Source organism: Camarhynchus parvulus, chromosome 4 (assembly GCF_901933205.1).
Source record: "Camarhynchus parvulus chromosome 4, STF_HiC, whole genome shotgun sequence".
NCBI classification, from domain to species: Eukaryota; Metazoa; Chordata; class Aves; order Passeriformes; family Thraupidae; genus Camarhynchus; species Camarhynchus parvulus.
Genome location: NC_044574.1, coordinates 36,562,145 through 36,584,977, shown reverse-complemented (window position 1 = coordinate 36,584,977; position 22,833 = coordinate 36,562,145). Strand labels below are relative to the sequence as shown.

At 40.4% G+C, this 22,833-nt stretch overlaps 1 protein-coding gene across 4 annotated transcripts in view; it reads left to right on the top strand.

Annotated features, from left to right (window-relative positions):
- Nucleotides 1-22,833, top strand: part of GALNT7 (polypeptide N-acetylgalactosaminyltransferase 7) — a 70,732-nt gene that overhangs the window by 17,375 nt on the left and 30,524 nt on the right. For 2 of the 4 annotated variants that reach the window (XM_030947032.1, XM_030947033.1), the window contains exon 2: nucleotides 13,536-13,990. In XM_030947032.1, coding sequence (XP_030802892.1) covers nucleotides 13,536-13,990 — 455 coding nt within the window. Of the gene's footprint in view, nucleotides 1-10,332; nucleotides 12,891-13,535; nucleotides 13,991-22,833 lie in introns of those variants that run through there. The other 2 variants (XM_030947031.1, XM_030947030.1) reach the window with 2 other exon arrangements.

The window sequence follows — 22,833 nt, the reverse complement described above, 5'->3', positions numbered from 1 at the left end:
TGTGCCACCACCATGGATCATCTGCACTGACAAAGGAAATATCAAGGCAGTCCATTAGTTGAAGTTCAGGTGCAGCATGGCCACCTTTCTGATTGGCCCCATGGTCTCAAGGTGCCCACAGTGTCTTCCATGCTCCAAATAAAAGATACTGCATGGCAAGTGCAGAGAAATGTGCAAAGCTGGAAGCACAGGCTGGTTTAGTGGAGCCCATTTAAGAAGTTTGTGGATTACATTATAGCATTCTTGCTGGCTATCTAAAAGATGCAGATACCCCAGCTGTGCTAACATATTATGTGGCTTCTAAAGCAAGGCTGTAAGATAAATTTTTATATTCATCATGTTTACCTCACAGCAAAGCAAACAATATCACTAGCTGTATGTGCCACAGAAAAAGTAGTCTATTTACCAGGATTGATTTGTCTGTTCAATATATTGGTTTTTTATTAGTTTAGTGTTGCTGCAGGTTTTTTTTTTTTCCTTTTTATACTTCAAATGCATGTGCTGTGTTGATTTTGGGGGTTTTTTGAAGTATTTGGTGCAGATAAGAACTTGTCTTACCTCAGTGGTTCAGTAGACTGTAACTAATTTATTGGCAAACACCACACACATTCTCCTGTGTAGGAAAGACCAGGAATGAAGGGCCAAGGAAAGATGAGATCAAATTGCAGAGAACACAACTGATCACAAGTTATTTCCCTTCTCTTGTCTAGTCAAGCAGTACACAAGGTAATTACATAAATACTCTGAATTTTGGAAATCTTTTGGGACATGAAACTTGAAGAAGTGGGTTTTAGACTGCGTATAATTTGCATACAATGCAGTCTTTGGCTTTAGCTGGCTGTTTCATTGAAGAAGCTTTCAAAATGGTAGGGTTGATCAAATTCTAAAAAGCAGTTTTAAAGAAAAGACAGAAGTAGAGTGTGGTAAAGCTTGAAAATGGTTACAATATTTCAAGATAAACTAAAATCTAATCATGTGGTTTGCTTCTTAATAGCAAGAAATATGAAGAGATTGACATATCTCTCTTTAAAAATTGAGGCAGACAAGATATAGCACAGAAAAGTGCATCCCTTGATCAAGCGTGTCCATTAGTGATGGATTTATTGTATTGTAAATGTCATTTACTTGCTGAGTTATATAAAAGAAATGCATGATTTTCAAATATCCATCTGTCCCGGATGATTGAGAAACAAGAATGAAGTTCCTCTGCAGGCTTGAACCAGTGCAGTGTTCATTGCTGATGCCTGGAGAGTCAGAGAAGCTGGCCTCAGCCACTTGGAACATGACGATTGATGGTAGTTCTTGTTTCTTTCTGAGCTTTTTTCTGAAAAATAATAGAAGTTGGATTTTATCTATAGTAAAGTTATGGGTTATATATTGTAACTCTTTTAATTCAAAGTGAATGCTTGTCTTGTGGTTTAAGCCCAGTCAGCAGCCAAGCCCCAGGCAGCTGCTCCCCCTCTCCCCCACCAGTGGGGTCAGGGAGAGAACTGGATCAGTAAAAGTGAGAAAACTCACAGGCTGAGCTAAAGACAGTTTAATACACAAAGCAAAAGCTGAGCACACAAGCAAAGGAAAACAAGGAATGAATTCACTGCTTCCCATGGGCAGGCAGCTGTTCAGCCATCTCCAGGAGAGCAGGGCCTCATTACAGTAACTTGGGAAGACAAACACCATTGTTCCAATTGTTCCTCCCCTTCCTTCTTCTTCCCCCTCCTTTACATGCTGACCACAATGTCACATGGTCTGGAATATCCCTGTGCTCAGTTTGGGTCACCTGCCCTGGCTGTGTCCCCTCCCAGCCTCCCACGCACCCCAATGGAAAAGCAGAAAAGGCCCTGGCTCTGTGCAACCCCTGCTCAGCAATAACAAAAACATCTCCCCATTATCAGCCCTGTGTTCAGCACAGATCCAAAACACAGCCCATACCAACCACTGGGAAGAAAATTAACTCCACCCCAGCCAAAACCAGCACAGCTTGTTTTTACCTGCTTATCTCTGCAGCTTAAAACTGAAGGACTTAAGTTTTGATTGTTTCAGTCCAAAAGAAACAGTTTTATCTATTTCTTTCTTCAGTTTATGTAGAACATTCATAAAATGGGCTTGTTCTTGGTAAAATTAAAAGCCTTGCTACTTCCTAGTCCACTGTGTAATAGTGCTACACAGGAAAAGAAAAATAATTTTTGGTTTTTGGAAGAAAATGAAGCTGGACAGAGGACATCTTAGAAATTCTTAAAAATTCCTAATGTCCATATGAATAAACATGAGTTCTGTTTTTAAGATCTCATTTAAACATATGCATAAAATGAAGGATATTCCTAGAGTGAAACAGAACGTGGAAGGAACAATGACTCAACTATAAAGGTCACAAGCTTCATTTAATGTTGAAATGCAGTGATGAGAACAAATCTTGTATTAAAGCTCTTGAGTGATGCTGTATTTTAAGCCTTTTCACCTTGAAGGGCACAGCTTCCCAGGAAAAAAGGATGAAGGAGGTTTTTGGGACGGGAAGAAGATGTTTGTTGTTACTGAACTATTAAGGGCTATGGAATAAAGTTCTTAGCAATTGTAGCAAAGCACTGACTGTGAGTGGGGTACTGGCTGAGACCAGCTACTGGGCAGGGCAGAAAAGGTGGTGCTGCTGAGGATCACAGAGCACAGGAGTGAAATCACCAGAGAAAACATCCAAGTGAGAGAGGTGTTGGTGTTCTGGATTGTGGCAGTATTGCTGCAAACTATTTCCTTCTCATGTCTGCTTTGTCTTTCTTCCATTTGGTTGCAAAAACTGCAGGAATAGTTTGCCAAGCACTTGACGGTGTATACATGTGGCATCAGTAGAATAATACTGTAGAAAGAGTTAGACCACATGGATCAGCATATGCTGCATGGCTAAGACATCAATACAACATTATTTTCAGGTGTTCAGTCTATTCTTTCTTTTAATTTTTATTAATCAATAAAGTTGCATGTCGACATTACTAAAAAAATGTCCTCTTTTGCTAGCCTCTTATTGCAGTGCACAGACTGTTAAAAAATTTCATCCTCACCCTCTTCATTTCTTTAACAAAGAGGGTAAGAAATACTCCAGGAGTCATGAAGACCTGAAATCTGGAGGCCCTTTTACATTTTACAGTCAGCTCAGCATAGAGATGATGCAATTGTCCATTTTGTTCTTAAAACTCATAATTTTTCCAGTTAAGCATTCATAAAATCCCTCTAAAAAAGAAAAGTTGTGGACAGTTGTCTAATTATGATATGTTTCTCTTTTTTCTCTTGCATCATAGTCTGAAAAGGTATTAGTTATTCAAAGTATTATGAAGCAATTTGCTATAGCTTAAGTCTGATTCTGACTAAACATTGTTTTCAAAATCTGATTGTATTGCTCCAAGCCACATAGCCCTGGGCAAATGTGGTACTCCTAATCACTTGGAGGAGGGAGAGAGGATAAAAAGATCCTGCATTTTGTGCCATCATTTCTGCAGTCCAGTTTTCAAAGAGATTTCCTGATATTTATCTTTTGCCTGGAAGAAAGAGTTGGAAAAATTTCCTACCTTCACCTTCTGCCCTTGTCAAATAGGGTAAGTAATGGCATCATCCTCATCATAGCATTGTAAACAAAACTGGAAATTTGAGAGAAATGAAAAGGACACCAGAAGGTGGCATTTGAACTAAGTACATAGCAGTAAATGTTTACAGAAATGAGCCACGATGATATTGATTAGATTGACCAGAATTCTGAGTATTTGGAGATTTCCCATAGCCTTCATCTGTTTAAACATTGTTCTGGGGTTGGCTGTGTCCCTAGAAGCCAGTTTCATGCACTTGTTTTTTAGAAATGCCTTGTTTTCCTGCTGCTTTACTCCTCCTGTGATACCTACAGCTGCTGGCACATCAGCTTCAGGAGCAAGTCACCTTGCTGATCCCCTTGTGCAGCAAGGCACCCTCCAGGTTGAGGAGCTGAAAAAGAATTATTTTCATTACATTTTTTAAGTGAAAAAAGGGTTTCACTTTCTAGACAATAAGTGTTGGCCTTCCTGTGCTACTTGACATCTCCTGAGACTTGATGTGGAGAGTGGCATCAGAAAAAGAAGGAAAACTAAAATTGATTGGGTCCTTAGTGTCTCTATTCTCAAGGCTAGATAAGGATCTAGACTTTATCTTGGAAAGATGGGTCAGAGTCTGATGGGCTTTGCTTACCTAGAACATATTTTCTCCCTGGTGCTGCAGCAGAAGAACTGTACCCCAGGGCTTGGTGCTCTCCTTCTCTTCAGCCTCTTCTTGGGGGTTGGCTGTTATCATAGCAGCATTCTGAACAACTAAAATACAGTAAAATGTCAAATGGCTGGATTTAGCATGAAATTAGTCAACTGGCATACAGATTAGTTTGTTGGGTTTTTTTAATTGTGTGGTGTCTCATCGATGGTGTAGTAACCCATATGGTGTATTTGAGGGTAAATATAACTAACAGGTGCTTTTTTCTTGGCTTGGAGCTCTGAGTCACTGCAGTCTCTGTTTAAGAATGAATTGATGTGGGTGATACTCTACAGAAGTTCGTAGTTGAACTATCATGCTAAATACATACTAATGACAATGTAGGCTGCAGTATGTAGAAATGTATTTATCTGTTGGGCAGAGAAAGAAGGAAGGCTATGGGTGTTTGAGAAGCTTAGTGGCAGACAGTTCTGCAGTCACTGGGTCAGCTGGTGGTTTATTCGATCACTCTTAAGTGCTTAACCTAAGCTGCCTTACCTTGTGTGATGTACAGTATTTGTCTTTCCTCAGTTTGTATCAAGAAGAGAGCCAGGATCAGTGCAGGCAGGTCTCTTGTGGTCTCTGGTTCTTTGGGGACCAAACAAATTGCACTGGGATGCAACAAAGAAGCCATTTAATTAGCAAGGAGCAAAACCACACCTGAAAAGATGCAGTGTGTGGGGAGATAATTGCTTTTATGCTTCTTTATGTTCTGTCCTTGATCAAGGCCAGGTTGGATGGGGCTTTGAGCAATCTGGTCTAGTAGGATGTGCCTATGGCAGGGGGGGTGAAACTGAGAAATCTTTAAGGTTCCTTCCAACCCAAGCCATTCTGTTTCTGTGATTGCTTCAGCTTTCTTCTACTGAAAATGGTGATTGGTCTAGTTGTAATAAACTTGTAATAAATTCTTGATCTTCTGAGTTTAAAGTTTTTCTGTCATCTTTCATGTGTTGTCTGTAAGGAGAGGATTTAAGAGGCTTTGGATCATACTTCTGTCTTATCAAGGGTCCTCTAACAGCTTTTCTGTTATTCTGCAGCAAGCAGCTGCAGATAGAGTTTTGTGTTCTTTTTATTGCACAGGTTGCTAGTGCCAACACATTTTCATTTCTAGAGCATGGGAGAGACTGAAATACATCCCCTTAGGTAATGCAGCAGCTTCATTTACAATTTAGTTTAAGAATATTTCTTTTACTTGGAAGTGATTGTAATCTTAATGATAAGAGACTGTTTTGCTTGCTTCAAAACTAGCCTTAAGTTACAAAATCAAGGTCAGATTTCTTTGATATCAGTTTGTTCAGGTATTTATCTTAGACTTTCTATTTTAGATCTCATTAATTACTATCCAGATTACATGGTACTCTCCATAGCCACATGGAGAGGTGCACTGAGAGGTACAAAGAGAGTAAGTTTAGATCAGATATTAGGAAAAAATCTTTCATGTGAAAGCAGTGAGACACTGGAACAGGTTGTCGAGGGAAGTTGTGGACACCCCATCCCTGGAGGTATTCAAGGCCAGGTTGCATGTAGTTCCAGGCAACCTGGTCTAGTGGAAAGTGCCCCTGTCCATGGCAAGGGGGCTGGAACTAGGTGGTCTTCATGGTCCTCTTTCAACCCAAACCATTCTATAAGTCTGTGATTGCTCTGCAGAGTTCTTGGGCATAAGTGGGGGCTTTGAGTGAAATGGATCTGTCAAGGCTTCTTTAGCACACTGTGACTGTTGAACTACAGACAGGACCAGGGGTAGTGTGACAGGACCAGGAATGGCAGGATGGGATGTGTAAAAGCTGAGTAAGAGTTGTATCTCAAGCAATCAGGAAGGAGATTGGTAGGTTTAAGAGCTGGTTCAATATTTCCCAAGCACTGAGTGCTAGTGAAGATGAGGACATTAGGACTGTTATTTTTTACAGTAATTTGTTCTGAGGCACTCAGTGTCTTTATTTTTACTTGCTTTCAGTCAGGCAGAGTATAGTTGTGAAACTGCTTGTTGCACAGGAATTCGAGGAGTACTGCACCTCTCCTCAGGAGGCATCATGTAACATAGATAAGGTACAGGCCATGTTCTGTCATTTCTTGTACTCTTAAATCTCCCTGGAGGTGAGAGAGTGAAGTTTGCAAGTTCTGGGCGACCAGTGGCAGACCTTGTAAGAGACTGAATCTAGCACAAGCACTCTGGCCAGCTCTCTGGGTAGTCTGCTTTCAGTGAAGGTATCTGAACTTCCCATAGTAAAGGAACTTGCTCAGTCTGGACCAGAAGCACATGAATGTGACAATTGCACTTGTAGAAGATCCAGACTCCAAGAGAGACATATCCAGCAGTAAGTTCTGGGAGAGCAGTGTCATTGGAAGATGGAATGAGGAGCAGGGACAGAGGGTAAAGCAGTGCAAGTTGAAAGAGCAATTGTGACAGGATTGCATTACTTTGCATGAGTTTTAAATGATACATACACAGCAAGACCAAAGAGGATGGCAGAAGTATTGTTAGCTCCCCTTGCAAGCGAGAGATAATGTCACAACAGAACAATTTCATTTAAATGGGATGCTTAGATGGGTATCATACTGACATCCAAATTTGGGTATGTCTTTAAACAAGATATTCTGCAAGTAAACAGGTGAAACTCAGGATTGATTACGTTCCTTCTGTTAGGTAAATAACCAGGGAATCAGGTTATTTCAACTGAAAAGAAGTATTCTTCCTTCTTCCATAGGATTTGTTGTCTGAGGGCTTCCATGGCTTAGTAGCAGTTCCTGTGCCTTGTGAATGACCTTGTGAAGTGCTGGCTGCAGAGCATGGCAGTATGCAGCACTAGCCTGAAGTCACTGTCCTAGATAAATGCTTGTGCTGTGACAAAGTAGATGACATCCAAGAGGACAGGAAGAGCTATTGGGTCTTTTTGCCCAGGGAACTCTTGGAGCAATCATTTGAAAAATGAAGTAAAGTTGATGAACTAAGCCTTATCTTCCACAGTGTCTTTCTTGACCTCACAGATTCAAAGACCAGCAGAGATGGCCTTAGATGTTAGTGAATATTGTTAATTTTTAGACTCATTACTAGATAACAAGAGGTTGTTTTTATCTATTAATAGGAATCCATGATACAGAGGCTCGTGTAGATTAATGCAATTGGAATTTGAATGCTAAATTCTGTCAAACTCGTTCATTACAGTAGAACATTGAGCTGTTACCAAATTCACATCTCTACAAGCAGTTCCTCTCCTTTACTATGTGCCCTTCTTATTTTTGGACATGCCACTTTTCCACAAGCAATGCTCTCCTATCTCAGAAATGTCAGCTGTAAAATAGAATAAACTTGTTGGTCTTACTCCCCACTAAATTGTTTCACCTTGGCTAGCACAGGTAATTTGGGGGCTCAGAAGTGCTGCTACTTTACCATTCTCTCAGTGGGCTGAGTCAATATTAATGGCTGTGGTCTGTTGATATCTACTGAAAACTCAGTAAGTTCCGTACTGCAGAAGTTACATGTGCTAGTGATTGTCCTGTTCTGCCTTATCACATAGGACATAAGGAGTGAGTGGGAAAGGGATTTCTCTCAATGCTGATGACTAGCAGTTCTATTACAGGTATCTATTCCTGGCAAAACTGTTTCCTCTCCAAGAGCTACTTGGAATCTAAAAGAAAAATAACAAGTTGGATAAAGGATGGTGCAGGGCAGTGAGTAGTGTATCACATGTCAATCAGCTTCATGGATGCTGTGAAATCTAGGAAACAGGTGAAGGAGGAAGTTGCCCTCCTTTTCTTTTAATTAAATTTCATAAAAAGAAGAAATAAAATCCCACCCACAATGTTTTATTTGCCATTCCTCAGATATAGGTGGGAGTACAAAACACATCGGTATAAAAGTACTGCTCAATACTCATTTCTCCAAAGCTGCTTGTGGTCCTTGCACCTCATTTACACTTCAGTGTTATGTATTTTTTAGTGAGTAGAACATTTATATATCTTTATATTTTTATATATATACGTAAATATGTGTATAGCATAATGCTTGCTTGTTTATATCATCAAATTTCTTTTTATTTGTTTGGACTTTGTGATTCATAAGTGGCTTCTGACCAAGTTAATGCTGAAGACTCCAAAAAATAACAGATGTGGTTGTTGTCTTGTAGGATTAGATTACTTGCTCTTCGGAGGTGCCATCCCTGCAGTGTGTTTGTGGTACAAAGCTGTAAAGTCCTGGTAGTTCTCTGTACCAAAATTTATTCCAGGATGGTAGATATGAATTGATCTTGTTTAAGTTTGTTCTGTTTCCCCTAGGATATTTAAGGGGGCAGAAATCTACCATGGAGAGGTAGCACTTACTGTGTAATGGACTTTTGTATTGTCAGTGTATGTCCAAATTGAGGGTGACTGTGAACATAAAAATATAACTCACAGAATTCTATTTTCCTGAAACTGCTGGTGACAAACACCATCAACAGCATGGTTTCTCACTTGAGTTGCACAAAGCATGCAATGGAGGGATTAAGCAATCTGTTAGTTTTACAAACATGCATTTTTAAACTTCAGAAGTTTTCTCTAACTTCGTGTCAAATTGTACTTATCTCTGTGTTTCTGGAGTTCTCATAAATGATCTATTCTGATTTTCCACAAGTTTTAAAAGTCACTGTAGGGGCTACTGAGCATGTAAGTAGCATTCCATCACTCTAAAATATACTGAGAGGAGTCATAGCAGGATGGAGGCTGTTTTGCCCAGGCACTGTGACAGCAAATGGCCCTTTCAAGCCAGATGGCTTGAATGTCATTGCTCATATCTGACGTAGGAACTCTCACAGTCCAACTTCAGCCTCAATTTGAGTCAGCAGGGTCGGCTTGTGACAAAATTGTTTGATGGAAGGTTTAGCAAAATATGATTTAGAAGCAATGCTGCATGTGGAGCTTAAAACAGACTTTTTTGTGCAAAAAGTTGTAGTGATTTTAAAGGCTTTGTTTTTTTGGTTTTTTTAAGTGACAGCAGAAGTTCTGTCTTTATCCTTGTTTGAGAAGCTGGGTGTTTTTCCATTTGTGTGTGCTTTTGGTCTGCAGGAGCAGCTGTAGTAGGAATAATTTCTGCTTGCTCGAATGGAGGCCGCCATGGCCGGAGTGGGAGGTGTGAAGTCTTATGGGATGGAACCCTTTGAGAGTCAGACAACTGTGTTGAGGGAATCATTACTTATTTTATTTATTCTGAAGTTCTCAAAAGAGAATTCTGAAGCAAATCCACTTTTCTAAAATCATTTTTTTTCAGACATTATTTAATAGAGAGTTTTAGGGAGTTGCCAGTCTTGAACTAGTTACTGAAGAAAAGCAGATTATGCAACTTTCACATTGGCAGTTTTATTGCCAGCTACAACTCCAGCCGCCCACCAGATGACTGATCTTGCAACCTTATCAACCTTATTAAGACCTCTCACGGTCTTTCCTTTTACTTTGTATAATTTATAGGCATGTTTTCGAAGGGAAACACTTATGTTTTCTATACCTTCAAGTGCATTCCTGTCTTCTGCAATAAGGCACCCAATTTGTGAAGTAAAATGACAATGAATAACCCCCTTTTTTTTTATGTGCAAGTAGGATAGTGACTATTTATGTCGTGTCACTGTTTCAGAAACACCCATTGCAGTTACTCATACATATTTCCCTAAGGAGTGAAAAAAACATTTAAAAAATAAAGAAGCATGCACCAAACTGGATCTAGAAAGCTGGCAGGAAATCCAACCCTATGGGAGAAAATAATGGTCTGTGGAAAAAGCTTTTTTCTGTATTATGTGTCCTTTTTATAACGATGTAATTCTTTTAGATTCTTAATACATCATTTTTTTTTCTTTTAAAAGTGGGTCATAATTCATAAAAGAGAGAAGAAGCCCTAGAAGCTCCTAAGGCATTGTGGTTTATATGGTACATATGTGGTTTATATGGACTGAAGTAGTTATCTGATTGTGGTTTGACTTTGCTTTTTTTTCCAGACAGTATTTGGAAAATCCTTTTTCTCATTTATCTGTGGAGAAATGACCATGCACCTAAACACTGCTAGTTCCTCTTCTATTTTTTTTAATGTCCATAAAATGCTGAGATTAAGTTAGTTTTCTTCATAGCACCCTATATGATTGCTGTGTTTTAGAATTGTGACCAGGGTCAAGGAGGAAGGAGTGAGCAGCGCTGTCATGCTGAGCTGCTTGCAGGGCTTAATGCACAACAAATGCTTCCTGTCTGATTTGTCCTCTGTGCATAGATATTGGAGGAATGGGGTCAATGAGTGTGCCTGTGTATTTAATTTCCTTGTTTTATGGAATATTTTTCCATGCCAGCAAATATGGGATATATTTAGTGTGTAGAAGGGAACTACAGATAAATGCATTATAGTGCAAATTGTGCCTAGCAGTTATAATGAGGCTAAATGTAATCCTAATAAATGTTAGGATCCTAATGTTATCCTAAATGTTATCCTAATAAAGGATAAGTCAGTTCTGACAGCAGCAAAACAAACAAATTTCTTTCAGAAGTGTTATACTTCAGTCAAAGAATTGGCAAAGTGGAAGCTCATCACTATTTTATAGATAATGGAAGTTGAATGAACGGTTATTTAATTCCACACAAACCAGGGGAATAAGAAATTCCTGTCTGATTGAGACTGATGATCCAGGGTGGTGAGTGAGCGTGGCAGTGTGCAAACCTGGCTGCTTTCTATGCTGCCTTCCCTTTGGACTCTTGCAGCATCTACAGCTGTTTAATTCAAATTTTCAGAGGGTTTCTCAGAACCCTTTTACAGACCCCCTATGGACATGTCATCCAGCACAGTAAACAGTGAGTTTCCATTGGGTTTATCTGTGGCTTCCATGATATTTTAAACTTCAGTTGTATACCCCTCAGCCATTGTATCTCCAAACTGCAGGGTCTTGGAGATGAAAGATGAGTGGCCTTTCTGGTCTTTCATCCCAAGATACCTTTCTACCTTCTCCTTGATTTTGGTTACCCTACTCTGCACTTTCTCTGACTCCTTTGGAGATGTGGAGACCAGAACTAAATATTACTGAATACGTGAATGCATCAAATTTTATGTAGTCAAAATTATGCTGCCTTTAAGCATCCTTCCTGATGATGCTGATTGTTTTGTTGGCTTTTATAGCTGCCTCCGCACTCAGAGCAGGAATTAGATGTGAGCTGAGAGCTCAGCAGTGTTCTGACAGTCTAGTGGCAAAGCCTTCCTTTTGATTTCTAGGGTAAGTGTGAGATGATGCTCTCTTCAAAAGTCCTCTCAGGGCTTTATTTAGATCCATGACCGCCTTCGACTTTCTTGCAAAATATGCCTTTTCACATGCCCTTAAACTTCCCTTTTCCAACACTGACTTTTGAGTTCCTGAAAAAATGATGATGGAAGAACAGAATAATCTAACACTTCTGCATGTTGTATGTCCTCCCTGTTTAAACTATAACAAACAGAGAACTCAGAATGTTTCTCGAATAAACTCCTTATTTTGAATTGGAGCCAGTCTGACTCCCACTGTTACCATGTTCACCTAGAAATATTATACACTGAATTTTTCTTAATTTCTGAAGGTTTTTTTATGTGGAATGATGTGAGGAAAATAGTGTGATGTAGTAGGAAGTATTATGTGGTTTAATTGAAGAGGGACATGAGTCAGCATTGTACCCTTGTTGCAGTAAAGGCAGAGTGCACAATGGGTGGATGCCCTAGAAAGAGCTTAGCTGTTAGGAGCTCTGTGTGCTTTTTCCTCCCACACTACCCCAACACAGGAGAGATGTTCACAGATGCAAGGACCTAGCAAAGACCTGCTAGGGAAGCTGGGTTTGGCTGGAAAAAAAGTCTAATGGGGAATCTAATTGCACCTTTTCACCCTAAAAAAGTGAAGTTGCAGAGCAAATGGAAATAAAATCTTCTGAGGGGTGCAGACTGAGAGAACAAGATGCAATATGAGAAACTTTTACTGAAGTATGAGGGAAAAAACCTTCACTGGGTCAAGCAACTGGAACAGGTTGTCCTGAGAAACTGGACAGAGGGGTGTGACTGGACAAGCCTCTGAGAAACTCCACCTCACTGTGAACCTGCCTTCAGCAGGTTTGGATGGATGACATCCTTCTGATCTCAAAACTTTGTTTGATTCCGAGACATTGCTAAAATGTGTGTTGTTTTCTGCAGATTTCTGAATGATCTAACATTTGTCCTGCTTACAAATAAACAATTTTAGCAGGATATCTGAACCTTCAGCAGCATTTCCCTGTCATACTCTTGGACAGTAGTATTGGAAAAAGTTGTGACTGTGTGTTTTGGAGTGCTTTTATGGGTGGTGCTGTAGTACTCTGGAGACTTCACACTCAGACACTTCAAAGCCTTTCTGTGTTCCAAAATCACCCACCCTTGTTCTAACCCCACCAGCCTCACTGATCACTGAAAATGCTGAGCAGTTTTCAAAATGCCAGCCCTGCTTCTCAGTGAGAACTTCAAATCTCTTGGTGTGGGGAGGAGTTTGGTAAAATTGTTTTAAACAAGGATGCAGGAGATGCCAGTGGCCGTGGCAGTTCTCTTCAGCGCCAGCACTGCCTCCCCAGGCAGCTCTGCCTGTGTCCATGCAGCTGATCTCCTTTCTGCCTGCTGTCCCCAGTGCCACCAGTGTCACCTCCCAGCGGTAAATAAGCCGTTGCAGCAGAGGGAGGAGCTTGGTGGGAGTGAGCTGGGGGGACAGGGGTGTGTGTGGAGGGCAGGGATGGTGTGTGGCTGGTGGCTGCCATAGATGAGTGTGGTTACAGCACTCTTTGCCAGCTGAGGCTGGTTTCTAGCCAGCTGGTTTCTTCTGAGGTTTCTAGTAACCACTGAGACCCTGCAGAGGTCTGAGCCAGAGCAGCCTCAGAAACACCCCCTGTCCAACAGTGGGACCAAGGATGCCATGCTATGGGCTGTGGCACTGTCTGCCTCCATGTCACCTCCTCCTTCATAAAATGCTCTGTCAGTGCCCGTTGCACATCAGTTTGAACTACAGCTCAAACTACATTCAGGTCAACATGTCCTGCATGGGTATTTGGTCTTTGGGAATTCTTTGGGCACTCGGTCATTTCCAGAACCAGCTTACCAAGGTAAGTGTGGACAACAGCTGGTGATGTTCTCCAGCAGTCAGTAGCTTTAGTAGAATGTGTTCATTGAACCCCTCAACAGACTTCTCCATACTTGTTCAACATACATTTAGTACCAACTCTTAGTGCATTAAAATACTGATGTAAATAAATTAAGGATCATCAATTGATATGGTCTGCTGTTTCTGTGTGTGTGTATATAGGATGACAAAGAAGCCAACAGACTCCTGCCAAACAAAGGAGACCATGGACTCGGAAATGAGAAATTCAAACCTGTGGTACCTTGGCCTCATGTTGAAGGTGTGGAAGTGGACTTGGAATCCATTCGAAGGAAAAATAAGGCCAAAAATGAACTAAATCAGCATGGTGTTGATAACAAGCAGCAAAACATCCTCCAGAGGCAGTATCTCACATTCAAACCTCAGACATTTGCATACCCAGACCCTGTGTTACGACCTGGAGTCCTTGGTAATTTTGAACCCAAAGAGCCTGAGCCTCATGGAGTTGTTGGTGGCCCTGGAGAGGAGGCGAAGCCATATGTCTTAGGGCCAGATTACAAAGAATCTGTTCAAGCTAGCATTAAGGAGTTTGGGTTTAATATGGTGGCAAGCGATATGATCTCGCTAGACCGGAGCGTTAATGACCTGCGTCAAGAAGAGTAAGTAAACCTTTTGTTTTCTTCCAGTCCTGTGCTGTACTATGCCATGTTTCCATATATTCTTCTTAATGCTGTTGCAATGATTCCTTCCATGAATACTGAAACTGTAGTGATTTATCTCTGGAGTCATCTGTTCTAGTGTCAAATTGCATGTATTTGTATGTTCCATGTCTAGCCAGTCTTCATTGTCATATCTTTTCTTAATGCATAACTTCTTAAGATTTATCTTCAAGAAGGAAGGATTATCTTTATTAGACATCCCTCTGCTAGCTAGTTTATTCAGTTTTGATTTACCCTGGTGCCTTTAGAATGGAGCATAAATAGATAACAGAAAGAAATACTGTTCTCTTTAAAGCACTGCCTATTTACCTGCAGTAACAGAAGTGTGGATCTGCCATAGTGATGGTTGGAGTAGTCTTCCAACAGTTTCTCACAGCATTTGCCCTAAAGAGGAAAGCAGTCTTAGAAAAAACATTTATTTACATGCTGAAAGGGTGTCTAATTTGTTGTGGGAAAATTCTGGAAAATTGCTAGCATTTGCTCAAGAGTTACTAACAGGTCTACACAGTCTAATCTGACTTTTGATATATGTTGAAGGCAATTTTGCTCTCATGTTAATCTGCATTTGGTATAATTTTCCTTGTTAAATATCAGTTAGGGATGGGTTTCTGAGCAAACTGATTTAATGGCAGGGTATTTTTTAGTCTGTTTTTTGGTTGGGGTTTTGTGGGCAGTGTATGAAGTTAGATATGATGTTAAGTACTTTGCACTTTTCACTTCTCCCTCATCCCCAGCAGTGGAGCTATGCTGATCCCTGGACTGGGTGCCAATCTCCGGGCTGTATGTTTCCAGCTGTGGTAAATAATCTGTTGGTGGTTCATTGACTGGTTACTGGGGCTCTACTCTGGGCTTTATGATGGATGTTGTTTTCTTTTTGCTGGGTAGGAGAGAACTGGCCAGCTGTGGGTCTGACTCATACCCATGCACGTGCAGCTGCTTGAATTTGCTATGTGGTGTGCACTCCCTGAAAGCACATGAAGCACATGAGCCCAGCATTTCATTTTCTTTTGTGCTGTGTTCCTCAGGTGACTAGTTGACTAAAGGTTTCCACTTCCTGGCAACCAGAGAAGAGGACCATGCCTGTCTGCTGTTGGTGGCAAGGAAGTGCCAGCTGTCCTGGGGGTCCACTTTGCTTTTTTTCTTTGCTGTGCTCAGAAGTTGGTCCTTCGTACTAAAGAGATTTTTCTGAAAGGGATGTTCTGGGTAACCTGTGTAGGTCAGCATTTTCTTTTTGGGAGGTTATTCCTTAGACACTGATGCTTCTGCTGAAGCATTTCTTTGCTCTGTAAGGACAGCAAATCAGAGGTGGCAACGGGACACACGCAGGTGGGACTGGACTGGCTCTGCCCTGGCGAGTTCTGGCAGCAGAACTCAAGTACTCCTTCCACTTCATTTTTAGGTGAAGGGCAGCAGATGGCCTGTGGTATCTCTAAAATAGTTCCACACCTGTAGGTTCCTGAAGTATTTTTGACATGATCTCAGAATTTGTCTTCTGTTCTGAAGGACATTAATAAATAGATATTCCCAAAAATGATAAAATACTTTGAGGAAGAGGAGGGACAGCCATGAAAAGATGAATTTTAGAAACTGTTTCCTTCAAGCACAGTTGCAGATAAGCCTTTGTGAAGAAAAGCCACCAGCTCAAATCAGTTAGGTTTTAGTATTTAATGATTTCATGTTCTAAGCAAGCAAACAAAACAGCATAAAAAAACAACGTGAACAAAAGGTATTTTTCAGGCAACATTATATCCCTTACTTTGTGTATTGAATGCTTGGGATGCTTGCAATTGCCTAAGCAGGTGGAAGGTTTATAGCTTCTGTGTGTCTCCTGGGAGCAGAAGAGAGGGGAAGCAGTGTGAGATTGGCTGATACTGCTCTGTGCTTTCAGGCTCCCACATGCTCGCTTTCCTGCTCTCCCCAATACCAGAGAGAAATGCAGCAAAAGGTAGCAGATTACCTATTGGATGCACCATTTATTTTCCTCCCACTGACCTGTTTAAAAAGACTTTTGTGGCCGGTAAGGCCACTCAACATTGACTTGAATCCTGCCAAAGAGCAGTATAGTAATTTTTGTTGTTGCTGTTAATAGTAAGTTGGCATTGCTAATTGAGGAAGATCTTTCTGGTAAAGACTGAATTATTGGTTCATAGGTAGGTAGAGCCCTTCAGCCCTCTCTTTCTTCAAGCATCAGAATTTTGAAGCATTACCCAGTGCAGTCAGGTTTGTTCAGTGAAGTATGCCAAATGCTTTCCCAGGCTGTGCTAGCAACAGTGAAATTGTGCTGCAAGAACTGTCTCTCTCAGCTTAAAAGCCACATAGCCTCAGGGCTTGTCCCTGCTGGAGGGAGAAGAGGAAAGAAATGCCAATAAAGGGAGATTCAATTCTGCTATGCTTGGATTTGACTTTGTAGTCTGACATGTTGCCAGGATGATTTGCCAGCTGCCTTTATTGATTCAGGAGGAACTTTGCGGGTGATTCTGGGCAGTCTCAGCTGCTGTAAAAAGCCTTAATTCTTGCTGTATCCCGTAGGGAGGAATGACACTGGATGGTGTGTTCAAGTTTTTTGTCAGGTACATCAGACTATTTCCATTTTTCCAGTACCACACACTCTTGGCTTATGGATTTTAACCAATATATTTCAGTGTTGATGCCCAGCACTTGTGTTGACATGGAGCAAGTCATAAGTTTGGTTAAAAAATCAAGAATGTATGGAGATATGTAAAAGTCAGTGTACAAAATTTAGATGTCTCTTCTCACTGCAGTCTTTCAGCACTCTGCAAAAGGGCCAGGGGGAACATACACTGGATTAGTAGAGAAATACCTGTTTTCCACCTTATTTCTAGAAGCAAAGAAGTAGAGCAGGCTTAGCAGGCCGTGTCTAAACCTCTGTACAGTAGCTGGAAGAAACTGTTTTCTTTAAACTTGGGGATTTTTACCTTTTTTGGATCTATTTCAGTCATCCTGATAGGTGGCAGACCCTTTAGAGCAGTCATTTATACTGGATTTTGCACATTATCCCTACTTCCTAGCAGACCTGCAATAAAATAATTGTTAGCTTTTGGGAAGAAGGATATTAATTTAATTGCTCCCTGCTTTTTGTATTCAGGAGTCTGCCCAGAGGTAAAGCAGAAGTAAAAACAGAGTGATAAATTTTCTGGATTATTTCGGATCCAAGATAAATACACCGTGCTAAAGAAATGAAAAGGGACCTAGGTTTGAGGGTGAATGCTGTTGGGTAATAAGGTGTGTCCTCTCAAAAAAAAAAACAAACCAAGAGATAACTGTGGAGTATTGCTGCTAGGAATAACACGAATCTAGCTGTTTAAGCAGTATAATGCTCCACTTGCCCAGAGTATTTTAAAATAAAATTTAATTTTTAAAAATTCTTTTATTCTGGGTTTGAACAGTGATTGTTTCTCCTGACAACTTTAGCTCTGGCCAAAAACATATGCTGTTGAGAAAACATACAAGAATGGATAAGCGTCATTCCTGGCAACCAGTGCACTGGGGCACTGGAGCCAAAAATTGCAACAGGATTGTCATGCTTCAGAGCCCTCTTTCTGTGCACAGACTTGTCTTTTGAATGCGTTTATAGTCTTGAAATTAATGACATCCTGAGTCAGTGACCGCAGAATGTGGTGCTTGTTTTAACCTCTTCTCCCAGATACAGATACTGCTATGTGCCTCTGTGACTCTGCTGCCCTGTGACGTGGGAATATCAGATAGCTCCATCAAGTTCCTATAGAAGTGTTTCATGTTCCATCCTTATTATTCCTGCTATTTCATTTCCCTTTTCGTTAACTCCGAGCTAAAATTCTGACAGACCTATCCACATTTGACTCCAAGATTTTTTAAACTTTTTTTTTTCCCAGTGGTAATGCAGAGTTTAGGATCTGTCACTGAGTCTATGCACTGAGTGGTCTAACACTCCATATACAATCGTTTCCACTTGCACTGAGCTCTCCTGCTGGCTCATTTCCTTGATAGCATTCTTGAATTATTCTGCAGCTGTTTATAGTCATTTTAATTTTGCAACTACCAAGAACTTTCCTATTGTTCAGCAATGACCTGGAAGAAGCGGTGGACTGCTTAGCTCCCAGCACAGTTATTTATGCTGCTAAAGTCACAAACTTGCTTACAATTTGAATTTAATAGACTTCAGCAGTTATGAGCCTAAGAGATCTGCCATAGTTTGATGAAGAACTATACCTGTAAAGAAAACAAAGAACCTCATCAAATGCTTTGGAAATTCAGTTACTGTATTAATAGCCTCACTCATGTCCACAAAATTTTTGATTTCTTCAAAAGATAGTAATATTTTTCTGTGGCCTCGATTTTTTCCACAAAAGCTGTGTTTACTGTGTCTGTGGTTTACTAATGTTATTTTTTACTAGCTTCTAATCAGTACAGAAGTCAGACTTAGTGGTCTGCAATTATTTAGAACCCCAGAGCCCTTCAATAAAAATTGCTGTTGTGTGTTCCTCTGTTTGTTTAAGACTGGAGTCAGCAGTTCAGTACAAGAGTTTGTTAATTCATGATGCATTGTTTAGGAAATACTGGGTTTATTTTAAAGAAAGACAATAAGGCAGCATGGCAGAAAATTCCAGTAGAAGCTATCGTGCAGATTATCTGAAGGTAGGACTATTTAGTAAGAAGTATCACTGTGTACTTGCCTTTTATTTTCTTTTATTCTAAGGGTGTCTGGCATTGGGCACTGCTGAGAGTTCAATGGAAATACTTAATTTAGATTTCCTGCTTCTGAAGTGGTCTCTTTTCATTTTGGTCATGTATCAGCCCAACAGACTTTCTGGCAGGCATCCTACTTCTGGTGTTTGAAAAAAATATTTCAATAGCAGCTTTCATACTTCAGTAAGCTATTTCTCCAACTTGGGTTTTGGGGGTTTTGGGAGATTTGGTGGTTTTTTTAGGTTTTTTTTACTCTACTTCTTTATTTACATGCACTTAGCTTGAATTAATTCTCATTTCTGTTTCTCTTGTTTGGACACCATCCTGTGCATTTAAAGAATGTATGTCTTACTGCTAACAGCAGCTGGTTTTTAATCATGCTGTCTTTCCCTTCTTCACAGTTCCCCTTTTCAGAAGGAGGTGTCTCCTGCCTGTGTCTTCTGTCCTGTCAGGTGCTCTGATTCTTCCATACACGTCATGATTCTTCCATACACAGGTGCTGAGTCTTTCTTGGACATCCAATACTTCTGTATGGTTCTATTGATGGCTTCCCCTTGTCCTTATGCTGAGCAATCCCTGGCGCATCTAGATTCTAGTAAATTGCCTCTTATTTATTCTAGCAGAGGGCAGTCCTTCATGGATTAAACTTAACTAAAGTTAATCAGTTCCAAAAGTTTCACCCGGTGCTAATGAATTCAAAGTCATCACTTCCAGGATCCTGCTTCTTGAAGGTGGGCAAGAATTTGTTTTGGTCAGTCCTCAGGAGCCACTGTCAAGCACCAGGACCTTGTAAATATGGTAGAGCATGATCTCACAATGACATCACAAACTTCTTCAGTGCCCTCTGGTGCCATCCATCCAGTCCCATGGATTTGTGCTGTGTGTATCCCATTTGCTGTGATATGTCCAGGCAAGTGGTCCCTGACTCACCTCTGTGGTGGATATTCTTTCTCTTCTGCAGGCTGCCCCTAGACTCAGGGACTTGGGAGGTGTGACAGCAAACCTTGCAAGTAAACAATCAAGGAAATCAGATGTTGAGTGTCTTGGTCTTTTATGTGTCCTTTGACACAGAATTTCATCTCTTTTATAGTTAAACTCATGTTTTCTTTAGTCTTTCTTTAGCCTACTCATTGCTCTTCTCATTGCCCTTTCTATCTTATGAATTTCAACTCTACAAAGCTTTGCCTTTAATGCTCTCTTCATGGGGGGCTCAGGCAATATTTCTGTACTCCTTCTAGGTAGCCAGTCCATGCCTCTACCTTCCCTAGTCTGCCTTCTGGAGTTCTTGGTGTAGCCAGGAGGGTTTTCTGCCATGCCTGTTTGACTTACTGCATGTGGGAGTGGATGGTTCCTGTGTTTTGGGGAGGTTATCCTCAAAGATGCCATTCCTGGGCCCTTTTTGACAAAGTTGTAGCACCCAAAATCATTAACTTCTTATGGCAGATATAAGGAGACATGTAAATAATGCATGGAAGAATCAAAAGGGGAGAAAAACCTGCCTGATGGACCAAGCCGCTGATGACCACAGATGCAGAGCTCTGGGAAGAGGCTGTTTAGTGTATGGCTCACAGAAGCTGCACCTGGTTACACAAGACCAAAGCAGTGCAAGATGTTCCAAGGAATCTGTATTCAGTACTTCTGAAAAATGCTTATCTAGGATGCATTAGTTGCAGTATCCTCTTTTTATACTTCTAGCTCAAAAGCACTAAGAATCAATGTAAGTTTTCCTTTTTGAAGTCCACTTTCACAGTAGAACACTCCAGTCCACACCTGCCATTTCCATTTGTGTATTTTGCTGGGTTGGATGCTTATTGCACTTTTGAAGTCAAGAAGCATTATCTTACACTATATTTTAAGTGATGCACTGTGAAACTCCCTGTTTCTCCTATTACCAAACTTGCACTACTGTAGAGCCCTTAAGCCAGGGGTGTTTGTAGTGCTGATCAGATTTCATGCCAGGGTAATTAACTGTGCAGGCTGAAAGAAGGGATTAGAGCTCAACATGCTTTGCTCAGGCTTGATATGCTGCTGTTATCCAACCCATGGAAGACTTGCTTACAAAGTATTCTTACTGACCCAGAAGGTTTTAGTCTTATGACTTTATTTAAGCTAGGTTTTTTTTGACAGCTTCTTTTGACAAGCGTTGAAGGAATTTATCTGAAATAGTTTGACTGGGAGAGGAAACATCATTAATGTTTATGGCATGAGACAAATTAATCTTCTGGATTTTTTTTTTTCAGTATGACAATAAATAGCTGCTGTCTACTCATCAGAGTGAGCTAGAATTTCAGCTGCATCACCCACACACATCTGTCAGTATGATTGTGGCAGAATAAATATTTTTAAGTGTTTTTTCCTTCTGTGGATTATCCAGTTTGAGTTTTCCTTTATGAGGACATTGTGGATGTTACAGGGCATAGCCCCTGGGCCATACCAATTTGTACTTGAATGATTGGATCTGTTGCCACAGGTCACCTTTGACTTCAAACATAACAACTGGCAATGAGCTTTTGTTGAAAAACCTGAAAAGGTTTGTTGCTTGAGTACAACGTTGTGTGCGTACAGAAAGGTATTTTTGGAAAACTGTTATTGCAGCTCATTTTATAAAGCAAAAGAGAATAACAATTAGCTTGTTTTTTAAAATTGTACACGTAGTTTTGAAGGGTGCTTATTTTATTTTTCAATTATTTTTAGCATAAAAAAAGAGGAAATTCTTGCCAAAAATAGACTTCTAACTTTAGTAAGAATACATACATGCAGAGTTGTGTGATAGCAAGGCAGAGCTGTTAGTAAAGATATTTTTTCTATTGTAGTTTGATAGTGCCAACTTGGACCCTTTTTATGGTCCAAAATATTGAATTGTTAGTGCTAGACTGGAGTAAAAAAAAAAATCTTTAGCTTTAACTAATTACTTGGTATGAAGTAAGGCAGATGAGTCTTAGCTCCTCATTAGAAATGGACAGTCTTTTTACTCTGGGCAAATAAGATGAATTTAATGTGTTCTCTTACAGTAAGGAGTTACTTGTCCAGTCAATCTTGTTGTAGCTAAGAAGATTGAATACAAAGGCTCTGGAGTGGAGCCTGCTTTCTTCAGGAATGTGATTAGTTCCTTAATTATAGCACTTTACAAATTACATATTTGATACTGTTACAAGAAAAAGGATTTCAGTAATTACTTTTGGTATCTATATCATTGGAAGCGAAACGTTAGGGACTTAGTTTAATTTCACAAGGTACCCTGGGAAAATCTTTTATTTCAATGCCACATAATACGCTGGAACTGTTCTGTAACAAAGAAAACTAGTTCTATAATGTGCACATAAATTTCTGTGCACCTCAGTGAGAGCTGGAGTCGAGAATCAGGTGAATTATAGTGGTCGCACTAAATCAGGAAGGCTAGCTTTCCACTGCAGATTATCAGCTGCCTTACTGCGGGCAGGACTCCTGGAGGGAGAAAAAAAATGGTGTTTAAATTGTAATTAGGCATGTATTGTGAGAGCATCTCATGTGGTCAGGATAGATTTAAATTCCAGGCATTCGCCTTAAAGCAAACCCCGGCATTTTCTGTTAACATTTTAGGTCCCAGTAATGACGACTACAGAGAAAATGGATTCTTTGTCTCTTTAGTGTTGGCTGCTAGCATTTGAAATGTTAAGTTTAGAGGGAGAAATAATTCACCCAAAGAGTACAAAGAGGTTGACAGAGGCACCAGGTGTGTTATCTGTAGCTGGATTTACTTAGCTCTCTGTGTGTGCATCTGAAATGAGATGACCAAGCTCTGAACATGACCTCTTATTCAACAAAAACATATATATAGCACAGCACCTGGAGCATATTTAAATTCTGAGTTAAACCTTGACTTCAGTGGAAGGGCAGAGGAGAGTGGGAGCGATTTCCTGCAGCTGTTTGTGTAACCCTCCAGGTGCCAACCTGCAGCACAGGAATTCTGGGGCACATGGAGGAATCATTTTGTCAAGTGAGTTGTAACCTGAATGTGAAACTAAAAAATGAAATGCACTTCTTATGCTCTGTCTTGTTCCTGTTAACCAGACTGTACTGTGCTAGAACATTGAAATAAATATGCATGATACAAGTTA